Source organism: Vombatus ursinus, unplaced genomic scaffold (genome assembly GCF_900497805.2).
Source record: "Vombatus ursinus unplaced genomic scaffold, bare-nosed wombat genome assembly UNPS02014784.1, whole genome shotgun sequence".
Classification (NCBI taxonomy): Eukaryota; Metazoa; Chordata; class Mammalia; order Diprotodontia; family Vombatidae; genus Vombatus; species Vombatus ursinus.
The window spans coordinates 29,864,996-29,877,362 of NW_020954562.1; the positions used below are offsets into that span (position 1 = coordinate 29,864,996).

At 38.1% G+C, this 12,367-nt stretch overlaps 1 protein-coding gene across 1 annotated transcript in view; it reads left to right on the forward strand.

Moving 5' to 3' along the window:
• The window catches only part of TLL1 (tolloid like 1), a 333,372-nt gene that overhangs the window by 168,295 nt on the left and 152,710 nt on the right, over positions 1-12,367 (forward strand). Inside the window, exon 6 of the mRNA XM_027866868.1 lies at positions 5,540-5,718. Coding sequence (XP_027722669.1) covers positions 5,540-5,718 — 179 coding nt within the window. The remainder of the gene's footprint in view (positions 1-5,539; positions 5,719-12,367) is intronic.

Genomic DNA, 12,367 nt, shown 5'->3' on the forward strand with positions numbered 1-12,367 from the left:
ACATAGCTAGTAAGTGTCGGAAGCTAGATTTGAACTCAGGAAGATAAGTTTTCCTGACTTCAGGCCTGGCACTCTATCCACTGTGCCATCTAGCTATCCATGGAAGCCATCTACCTGTGCAAAATGACAAGTGTAGTTCTAGCCTTAGCTGCCTGAGAGATAATGATTTGTTTGGGGTCTTTCTTGACAGGATGTGTCAGAGGAGGAGCTCAGTAGAACCCAGGTTTTCCTAATTCTGAGGCAAGCTCTTCTCTTTAATATAACTCTCACAGACAGATATCTAAACACAGAGTCACTGCAGGTAAACACAAATACATTGATTATTGGAGGATTTCTTAAGAAGATGAGTTTACATACTCTGTTTCAATTACTATCTTTGCTTTCGTTATGGCATATGTAGGACAGGGACCAGGCAGAGGCAAGGCAGGTAGCTCTATAGAGGAAAACACTCAGAAGACTCACTTACTATTATTGTTTTTTATAATAACTCGCATTTTTAAATACTAAAGACAATGATTTCCGTGCTACTTATATCACGTGTTTCAGTGGCAAAGACCTCTACTGGAAGCTTATGTGCAGATGGTATATGTTTCAGTTGTAGGGGCAACAGTTTCAAGCCTTGCTTAGGGCGCACAAATGCCTGCCTTTGAACATTTCATTGTTTGATTTAGAAGCTTTCTATCTGATAATTAATTTAAGAATTGCTAGTTGGCTTGATAATTTTTATCTGTTTCCTAACTTTAATGTGAAATTGAAATCACTGAATTCGTTAAACCTTCATTAAACACATACCATACTGGACTTGGGAGATACAAAACCAAAGTGCCACAGTTTCTGCCCTCAAGGAGTTTACTTGACTCATATCTAGAGAGTTGGTGTTTTCCAGTATATCCTTTAACATTATAGCCTTTTTCCTTTTTATTTCCTCCCTTGGATGCTTTATGCTAGTGAAAAGTCAGGTTTCCTCTCTTCCTCTCCCTCTACTCCTTCAAGAAAAGAAGCAACTTATCAGGCAACATTAGCCCAAGTATCTAGACCCTGATTAATGAGTATAATGAATCTCATCCAGTGACAGCATGTATTTATAGCTGCCATATTCAAAGTTATACTTTTATCAGACATAGTAATGGCTTCAGCCCAGTAAAAATATGTAGTGTGAATCTGAATAATGCAACAACATCATGAAGTTCATTGTTTGCAGTAATCAGGACCTAGCTATAGCTCCTTTTTCTGTTTTTCCACAATCTCTTACCTTTAATTTCTTTTTATTTATTTTTTCACTCTGATGTTTGCTATCAACTTGGATCTGAAAAATCAGCACTGAGGATACTGTGGATTTCTTCTCCATATTTCTGTCTGCAATTCAGCTTAACAGGCGCTAAGGAGACAAAGAAAAACAAAACATTTTCTGTCCTCCAGGAGCTTGCATTCTACCAAGTGGGGAGGATATTACATGTTTACAAATAATATGATGCATGGTAAATTGAAAAGAGAGGGGATTGATGTGGGAGACAGCTTTATGAAATATGTGGTATATCAACTGACCTTTGAAGGAAGACAAGGATTCTGGGAGATGGTGATCAGGAGGGAATATATTCTATGCATGGGAGATGGTTTGTGTGAATGCAAAAAGGCAGGAGACGGATTGTCACATTCAAACAACAGATAGTAATTTTGGCTGGAATGTAGAGTTTGTGAATAATGTGACTGGAAACTCAGCTAAAAGCTAGATTGTTAAGAGCATAAATGCCAGTCAGTTAATCAAAAAGCATTTATTAAACACCTCCTATGTTCCAGGCACTGTGCTAAGTGTTGGAGATACAAAAAAAAAGGCAAAAAACAGTTCCCTGCTCTCAATGAGTTTACAGTCTAATAGGGGAGACAAAATAATAACAATTATGTACAAATGAGATATGTACTGGATAAGATGGAGATAACCAACAGAAGGAAGATATAGTACTAATATTAAGTGGATCTAGGAAGGCTTCATTTTGAAGGTGTGATTTTAGTAGCAACTTGAAGGAAATGAGGAAGCAGAGAATTTCAGGCATGGATAACAGCCAGTGAAAAAGCTCACAATTTGTAGATGGGTCTTGTGTGAGGAACAGCAAGGAGGCCAGTGTCAATGGATCAAACGGTGTGTGGAGGGTTGTAAGGTATAGGAAAACTGAAAAGGTAGAAAGGCGTCAGGTTGTGAAGGGCTTTAAATGCCAAAGAGCAGATTTTGTATTTGATCTTGGAAGTGACAGGGAACCACTGAAATTTATTGAATATGGTATGATCAGACCTGCACTTTAGGAAGATTAATTTGATTACTGAGTGAAGGAAAGACGAGAGTGGGGAGAAAACTGAGACAGGCAGACCAGGCAGTAATAGTCTATGTATGATTTGATGAAGTCCTGCACCACCATGGTGGTGATAGTGTCAGAGGAGAGAAGGGGGCACATAAGAAATGTTACAAAGATGGAATTGATGGGATTTGGCAACAGATTGGATATGGAAGTGAGTGAATATAGTAAAGAGTCAAGAATGATACTTAGGTTGTGAGTCTGAGTGCCTGTGAGGATGGTGGTAATGGGAGAAGCTTGTATTTTATCTTTGAATCAATGTGAAGCTACCTAAGGTTTGGAGTAGATGAGTGACATGGTCATATGATCATGGACTATAGAAAGATTATTTCTATAGCTGTGTGTCAGATGTACTGGAGAGAACAGAGGCAGGAAATAGGGAGACCAATTAGGAGGTTGGTACAGTAGCAGTTAGGATAAGGTGTTAGCAGGTAGATGGTGATGTCTTGGTTATAGCCTCACAATGGAATAAGCTATATATTCAGTGACCCTGCTCAGAAGGATCAGAGAGGAACAGAAGGAGCCTGCTTATAATGTGAGATAGACCTGTTAACCAGTGTGTGTTTGAGCTGTGACAGTCTGAAGTTTTTCCTGCTGTGACTAGTCAGTAATAGGATTGGATCCAGACTGAAGGCGGGAAGGCAAAAATGCAGAAGGCAGAAACAGTTTTCAGACAATAAATATGGTACCCAGCTAGGCATATTTTCTAAAACTATAATATATATAATATAGAATAAGCAATGATATTGTAATTTTAAACAGAAAGTTGTTTTACCACTTTTCCCACCCTCCACTTCTTGACTTAATTTATTGATATGCCCATTTATTGATTTATTATTTTAGAAGCATATCCAAGCTGCAGAGAGGTATTTTAATAATAAACATCCAGGGGTCAGGTAGGTGGCACAATGAATAGAGCACAGGCCCTGGATTCAGGAGGACCTGAGTTCAAATCCAGCCTCAGACACTTGCCACTTACTAGCTGTGTGACCTTGGGCAAGTCACTTAACCCCATTGCCTAGCCCCCCCCCCAAAATAAACATACATCTGCTGTTTCACATGAAGTCCTTATTGCTGGGAGTCGAAAGTGTATAAATAATTATGATTTGCCCCAAACCAGTGAAGGATATTGCTTCATTACTTAATTTCCCTTTGCAAGTTATTCTTCCATCTATATGATGTACAGACTAGACAAATGTAATCTTAGAGAATTCATGCCATTTTGTTCTTTAAAAATGTGCATTTTAGGGGCAGTGAGGTGGTGCAGTGGATAGAGGACCGGCCCTGGAGTCAGGAAGACCTGAATTCAAATCTGACCTCAGACCAAACACTTGACATTTACTAGCTGTGTGACCGTGGGCAAATCACTTAACCCCAATTGTCTTTAAAAAAAAAAAGACTTTGGGGCAGCTAGGTGGTGCAGTGGATAGAGCACCAACCCTGGATTCAGGACGACCTGAGTTCAAATTTGGCTGCAGCCACATAACACTTACTAGCTGTGTGACCCTGGGCAAGTCACTTAACCCCATTGCCTAGCCAAAAAACAAAAAAAAACCAAAACCAAAACAAAAAAAATGTGCATTTTAGGTAAGTATCTATTATAGATGCATGAGAGCTAGACCTGGAGGTGTACTGGAGTCAGCTCAAACTGGCTTATGAGAGCTGATTGTTAAATTTTCAGAGTAGACATTTACACCTTAGAAATCAGCAAACACTGCAAATCTGCAAATAAGAGAGAGGGTCATTTTAATTTTCAAAAAAGTGTAACCTGTACACAGAGTGCAAATTATGTATTAATTAACATGTATTTCTTATAACCTTTAATATATTATATTGGAAATTTAGAATTAAAAAAAAAAACCAACCCTGAGAGACTAGACCCTGTTCTCAAGGACTTAAAATATAGGTGGGCTGTAAATACATATACATAAGAAGAAATATGAGAAAAAGTTATAGAGATCCTTGATATTTATTGTGGTAAATGCTTGAGTATAGTATACTTTCCAGGAAGATGGAAAGAGTAGAAAGATGTTAAAATTGGTCTGGCAGCTTAGCATAAAACCCTTAATTTGGGTTGTGACAACTACTGTGTATCTGCCTGGGGAATTAAATTAGAATACCTGGGAGAAAATATAACACGACTTTAGATTATTTAACCCAAATAATTATGTTTTGTCATTTTGGGCCTGTTAAATAACATGATCTTTTTATGATTCTCCTGTAAATAGTGAAATGAATTTTCAAACTTTATAATGTGTTTCCAGGGAAATGATCCCTTTTATAGGTAGCAAGATGATTCAGTAGATAGAGTATTGGGACTTACTAGCTCTGTGACTCTGGGCAAGTCACTTCACCCCATTGCCTAGCCAAAAAAAAAAAGAAAAATAGATTATTGGGCCTGGAGTCAGAAAGACCTGAGTTAAAAGCTGGCCTCAGACACAGTATGACCTTGGATAAGTCACTTAACGTCTGTCCGTGCGCCACCTAGCTACCCCAAAGTCTTTTTTTTTTTTTTTTAAGGCAGTTGGGGTTAAGTGACTTGCCCAGGGTCACACAGCTAGTAAATGTCAAGTGTTTGGTCTGAGGTCACATTTGAACTCAGTTCCTCCTGACTTCAGGGCTGGTGCTCTATCCACTGCGCAACCTCGCTGCCCCTAAAATGCACATTTTTAAAGAACAAAATGGCACGAATTCTCTAAGATTACATTTTTCTATTTCCTCAATTGTAAAATGGGGATAATAGCAACATCTACCTCCCAAAGTTGTTGTGAGGATCAAATGATATGTTTTTAAAACTCTTAGCATAGTATCTGGCATATAATAGGTATTTAATAAATGTTTGTTTCCTCCCTCCTTCTTTCACTTCTTCCCTCCATTTTTTATTCCTTCCTTTCTTCCTTCTTTCTTTCTTTCCTTCCTACTTTCATACTTTCCATCCATGCATCCATCCCTATTTTTATAGCATTCTAAAAGATGGAGATTATTCTTAAACAACTTTCTCTAGTCATTTCTGGAGTATATTGTGATATATAAGATTAGAAAGTTGATAAAAATGTCTTACATTTTATAAATGAAGGATTGCTTTGCTCTTTGTGAACAAGGAAATCTGATTGGCGCTAGATTATTCACAAATGGGCTACTCCTCATGTAGTTTATCCATAACTTCCTTTTCCTTTTTAATTCTGTTCCAGATGCTGTTCTTATGTGGGTCGAAGAGGCAATGGACCTCAGGCTATCTCTATTGGCAAGAATTGTGATAAATTTGGAATTGTTGTCCATGAATTGGGCCATGTGATAGGTTTCTGGCATGAACACACACGACCAGACCGAGATAAGCATGTAACCATCATAAGAGAAAATATCCAGCCAGGTGAGGCGATAGACATGTCACATTTAAAGGTACCCTGAGCATTTTTACATCGCATTTTTTCCTTCATTTTACCCTCTGTTTTGTTTTTTTTTTAAATATATGCTGATCTTTGGATATATGTTAATGTAAGCACTTTTGATTCATCTCAAGTAATATTTGATTTATTCAGTCTCTTGTTTTTGAAAGGAAGGTTCATTCTTGATACTCACTTTCTTTGTTTTTCCACTATGTCTAGTACAGTGATTGGCATGTGGTACTTGCTTAAATAGTGTTTTTGATAGACTGTCTTTGTGTTGTCAGTGGGAAAGGCTTTCTGTTATGCTCCTTTGGCTTTGAGACTTGTTAGTTGAGTCTGGAAGATGTTATTTGTCTCACATGAAAATAAAGATTGTCTTTTGGTGAATAATTTTGAATTTTGTTTGTTTTCTGAGAGGATAACATTTCTCCTGTAAACACTATTCATTGTCTATTTTCAACCTTGAATGTAATTTTAAAAGCCTATATGTGGTCAGGTAACATTACGGCCTGGAGTCAGCCTATTCCCTCCACCCCTTGCCAGCACAAAAGATTATTCAAATAGAAATGTGAGGCAGTGATCCAAACATATACTTCTGTTCTGTATATGTTTTCTTCCTGGAATTGTTAGGTGGAAAGTATCATGCCCTTGAACTCAGGGTAGCTCTGGGTTTTAGGCTCATAGGACTATAGATTAGAGCTGGAAGACCTTAGAGGTCATCATTTTATAAAAAAGGGAGGTTAAGTGATGATTGAAGCCCAGATCCTTTGAGTCCAAATTCAACATCTTTTGCCTTAGCCATAATCAGTTTATGTCTGTTATTTTCTTCATATTTTAGCTAGATTTAGGACAACTTTCACACAAGGAAGAACTCTAAAGCTATGGGACAAATTAGAGATATTTCCTTGAGTTTCTTGGAGTTGTTGCCTTAATAATATCTACATTCATGCCCAAGTGGCCTAGTATCTTTGGTTCAGTTTTCAATTTAGTTTTTAAAAGAAGCTCCATTAGAGGAAATTTAAGTTTTATTTATAGTTAGACTAACATCTTTGGAGGCCTCATTTTTTTTTTTTGGAGACCTCTTATGTAAAGAATGATCTTAGAGCTAGAAGACCTGGGTTCTAGCTCAGGCTGTTATATTTGAGTGATGAGACTTGGCAAGTCACTTAAACTGTTAGTCTCAGTTTCTTCATCTTTAAAATGAAGGTAATACTTTTTGCATTGATAATAATAATAATAGCTAGCATCTTCTAATGCTTAAGGTTTGCAAAACACTTTACAGATATTATCTCATTTGATACGCCACCAGCCCTCTAAGAGATGTGCTATTGTTATCCTTATATTCCAGATAAAGAAATTGAGGCTCAAGGTCACAAAGCTATTAAGTAGCTGAGACTGAATTTGAACCTACATCTTCTTGGCTCCCAAGTACAGTGATTAATTCACCATTCTACTTTGCCTGTCTGCCTCATTGGGCTGTTGTGGGGAAAGCACATGGTACAATGATAAATGGGAAATGTTTTAATGATAGCTAAGTCACACTATGCTTTATAATGAAAATTTGTTTATATCTGCTATCTCATTTAATTCTTACAAGCAACTTCTGAGGCAAAAAATGTATTACTATTTCATTGGAAAGGAATCAGACATCAAAGGTAAGTGACTTGACCAAAGTCACATAGTCAGTATCTGAGCTGGCACAATAATTTAGATTTCTTGGATCTAAGACCAGTACTGTTTCCTCTCTGTCATAGCTATTACATATTATATTTTCAAGGCCCAGATAAATTCACATCTTCATTTTTCTCTCATATTAATTCATAGTGTTTACATATTTTAAAAATGTTCCAGATCTGTATTTAGGAGAGACCTAGTTTCAGTTCTGAATCAGATACTTTAAAATGGTATAGACATATTTCACATCTTTGCACCTTCATTTCCTCATCTGTAAAATGGGCATTGGATTAAATGATCTCTAAGGTCCTCCCCTACTTTTAAGTCCTATGATCCTAACAGTGGAGCACCCATCAGGCATTCAGTCAATAAATATTTTATTGAGCACTAAGTGTTTCCAGCACTGTCATTGTTCTAGGTGCCAGGGATAGAAAGACAAAAAAATAAAAATAAAAATAAACAGTCTGTGTCTTCAGGGAGATTTGATTCTATCATGGGAGACATGTACATATGAATATATGTACAACAGATAGACAAAAATTAATATGAGATAATTTTGGCAAGAAGCTCTAGCAGCTAGCTGGGTGAATATGAAAAGCCCCCATGTAGAAGGTGGTGTTTGAACTGAGCTTTGAAGGAAAATATGTATGCTAAGAGGTGGAAGAAAGGACAATATGATTCAGGCAGTGGACAGACTCTGCAAAGGCACAGAAATGTTTGTGAAGAACAAAAAGGCTGTTTTGATTAGACTGTACAGTGCGTAGAGGGTAGTTGTATTTAAGTCTGGAGTAGAAGATTGGAGCCAGGTTGTGAAGGGTTTTAAATGCCAAATAGAAGAGTTTGTATTTGAACCCTGAGCAAAAGTAAGACACTGGAGTTCATTACACAGAGGAGTGACATGGCATGGCCTGTGTTTTAGGAATATAACTTTGGCAGCTTGTAGAAGATAGAGTGATGAGGGGAGAGGCTTGAGGAAAGAAGCCAAGCTAGGAGTCTGTTACTATGCTGTAGGCAGGAAATGATGAGGGCTCCAACTAGATTAGTGCCAATGTCCATAGAAGGAATGGGACAAATGTGAACTATTGTGCAGGTGAAATCCACAAGATTTAGAACCTGATTCGATGGGGGGCGAGGGAAAGTGAGGGATCAGTCCTTTGGAGGACCAGGGTGAGTGGAAGGATGGTGGTGCCTTTCCAGAAATAGGAAATTTCAGAAGAAGGATGAGTTTGGGAATGTTCATGCTGTGCACAGCATTTTATTTTATTTTTGCTGAATGATTTAATTTAGATCTGATATATGTGCAGCTTCAAAAAGGGTTTGAAAAAATTGAAACATATTTTAAAATTAAAACCTAATTTTCTCTGATAGTTGATACTAGTCCTATTACCTACTAGTTGGTACTAGTCCTATTTTCAGTTGGAATTTCTACATATGTCTTTACTTCTTATTATGTTCTTGGAAACCTGTACATTAAAACTTCCACACAAATTCCTTCTTGTTGGATGCTCTTGCTGGGTGATTTGCATTTTAAGTATGAACAATCTCAGGTTTTGGTATAGGGAGGATTATTCCTTTACTTATGCCCAGTGTGAGCTGTTAGCTATTTTTGGTCCCCTTAGAAATGAAGACTTCTATGCTTAGAATAACATTGAGAAGTCCTGACATTCAAACAAGCACAGAAGAATGCTGCAGTGGAGGAAGCAAGAATATTCATTTAGTTGGGTCCAAAGCTGATTCTTTCATATCCTCAGGAGAGGAAAGTGTATGCGAAAAAAAAATTTCTGAAATATGTTTCTTTTCACTGGTTTGAAAAATAAGCTGAGGTCAGCCCACCAGAAAGAGTTTTTAAACATGAAATGTATGCCAAACTCTTTGCATGGTGCTTTAGAAAATTATAAAAGAAGTAACTCAAAAATTTACTTTTGCTCTTATGAATGGGGAAGTCTGGACAAACAGATATACACGTAAAATCAGTATGAAAGAAGTAAGCTCTTGTATATAGGTTTACCTATGTATGAGTGTTAGGGAAATTTCTTAATAGCAGAGATTGTCATTCTGTTTCTGAATCTTCTTCCAGACCCAGTTTTGGACAAATGGTGGATATTCAATAATGCTGAAAGAGCAGAGATGGAGTGGGGTAATTGAAGTAATTGGAGCCAGCAAGAACAGTTTGGTCTAGTTAGGAAAGAATTTTTGAAGGAGAAGAACCTTCATATAGAACTTTACTCAGAACTGAGGCTTAAGGTCAGTTCAACGTCATACCCTATCACCTTTTCCCAAGAGTGTTAGAATATGTTTTGAGCTAGTTGGTTGCTTTGCCACTAGTTTCTGCCCTCTCCAATCCATCCTTCACATTGTTGCTAAAATGATCTTCCTAATGCACTTGAGGCAGGGAAACAAAAGTAGGAGGCTATTACCAAGTGCTCCATGGAAGAGGTGATGAGGCTAGAACTTGGTAGGTGAAAGTGCGTGTAGAAAGTCTTCTTACACTTTACTCCCCTGCACTCACTTGACAATGCATAGATTTGACCGTGTCCTTTAGGATGTGACCCTGCTCAGAAACTTTGAATAATTTTCCATTGTCTATAGTATAAAATAGAAATTATTAGCCTGGAAATTAAAGTCCTGTATATTTTGGTGCCTAATGACCTTCCCAACCTTATTTCTTTCTCCTTCCGTTCTAGGATAGAACCAAACTGGATGACTAGCTACCCCTCAATATCATCCCATCTTTCTTGACATTTAAAGCTTTTCACAACCTGTTTTTCCCCTACATTTCTAGTCTTCTTATACTTCATTCTTCTCCACATGCCCTCTAATTTATCTGCATTGGCTTAGCTGCTGTTCCTTACATACAAACAACATGCCAACTCCTGACTTTGTACATTTGTATTAGTGGTCTTCCATTTCTGGAATATTCCCCATTTCTTACCTCCAACTGCATTTAATAAATATTTGTTGAATGAATCAATGGATAATTCACATACTCAGACTTAAAAAAATGAAAAGGCATTTTAATTTGAGTATATTACCAATTCTGTTTAGCCTTGGTCCATAGTTATAGAGTCCTTTCCCATGCAAAACAGCTTTTTCTGAAGGTTAGTTTCATTTCTTTTTTACAATCAGTTATTATAGGATATCTCTAGTAGAGGACGGCAGTCTAGATGGCACACATGCCAGGAAGATATGGTTATAGGAGCCTGAGGAGTTAATTGACCAGAATTCATAGAGGTCACACTGTTATTATCAATAAGTTAGAAGTCTTTAGTCTGAACACCTGGGACCACAGTTTCTAGTAGTCTCTTCACATCCCCAACCTCATTACCACATCATTCACACTAACTTAATAATACATTTCTGAGTGGTCTGGGGTTTTCTTGGACCATGTAGGAAAGTAAAGATGTTCCTCCTTCCCATGCCAGCCTTAAACCTGATGTTGACTTTGGACAAATGTATACAGAATTGTACTATTCAAATTTTCAGAAATATTCTTCCATTATTGGCAAGAATAATTACTATTTATTCTGCCTTTTGCTCCCTGCTAAGGTGTCTGTCGTGTTCTCATGTAAAACCAATATTTTTATTTCTGAATCTTAGTATTTCACCTGATGATTTTGGTAATTAAAAGTATTTCCACTTGGCACAAATGCCTGGCAAGGAGTATGTACTTAATAAATGCCCATGAACAGCCAAGATGGCAGAGTAAGAAGTAAGTCACTCTCATCCTCCCTTATTGACCTCTGAAAGCCCAGAAAATATCACTCCAGGGGAAACCCTGGAACAGTTGAACCAGCAAAAAGAGGGGGTGCAACAGTCTTGTAACCCAGGAAGGTTGAGGGATTAATGGGAAAGGCCCTTCTCTCTCTGGGGGAGGGGGAGCCAGTATAGAATTGAAGGTGGCCCAGCAAGCTAGGGGAAAGCCCCACCTTGGCATACCAGGGGGTGATCCTGAACCCCAGGATGGTAAAGCAGGCAAGCACCAACAATAGGACCCCCTAGTGCCCCAGCACAGGCAGGGAACCAGTGGAAATCAGCTCAGAAAACCAGCATGTGCCACGGCATTCCTTGGCAGCCAAGTCTTCCAGGGCCTCAGCAAAACTCTGGGAAGCACAGCTCCAAGAGGGAAAACTCCAGGTGGAGAAACATACTGCAGCAGCACAACATCCCTGTGCAAGGCCTGGGTCAGCAGATGTCACCCAGGGTCCAGATTCCACACCCTACCCCTAAAGCTCCAGTGTTGCTGATTCCAGCCCAACACCAGGTAAGCTGCCAGAACCCTATAGCCTCCAACTGCCAGTACCTGAGGCCTCAGCACACAAAGCCAGGGACCTGGGCCCCCCGCAAAAGAAGCTTGAGTCAGTGCTCCCTGCTCTCTAATAGGAGAACTCAATATTTTTAAAAAGTCAGGAAATAAGTAAACACTATAAGCAAAAAGAAACATACAACAACCATAGATTCGTATTCTGGGAACAGGGAAGATCAAGGCAGAAATTCAGAAGAGGACAACATTGTCAATATACCCACATCCAACACCTCAGAATGAAATATGAACTGGTCTTAAGCCCAAAAAGCCATTAGAAGAGCTCAAGAAGGATTTTAAAAGTTAAATAAGAGAAGTAGAAGAAAAATGGGGAAAAGAAATAAGAAATATGCGAGAGTCAATAGATTGGAAAAGGAAAGACAAAAGTTAACTGTAGAAAACAAATCCTTAAAAAATACAGTTGGCCAAATTGAAAAAAAAAAGTACACTGAAGAAAACAAGTCTCTAAAAATACAATTGTCCAACTGGAAAAAAGAAAAAGTGCACTGAAGAAAACAACTCCTTGGCCAAATGGGAAAGGAGGCACAAAAATGCACAGAGGAGAACTCCTTAAAAATAAAATGGGCCAAATGGAAAAGAAGGTACAAAATCTAATAGAAGAAAACAATTTGTTAAGAATTAGAATTGGGCAAGTGGAA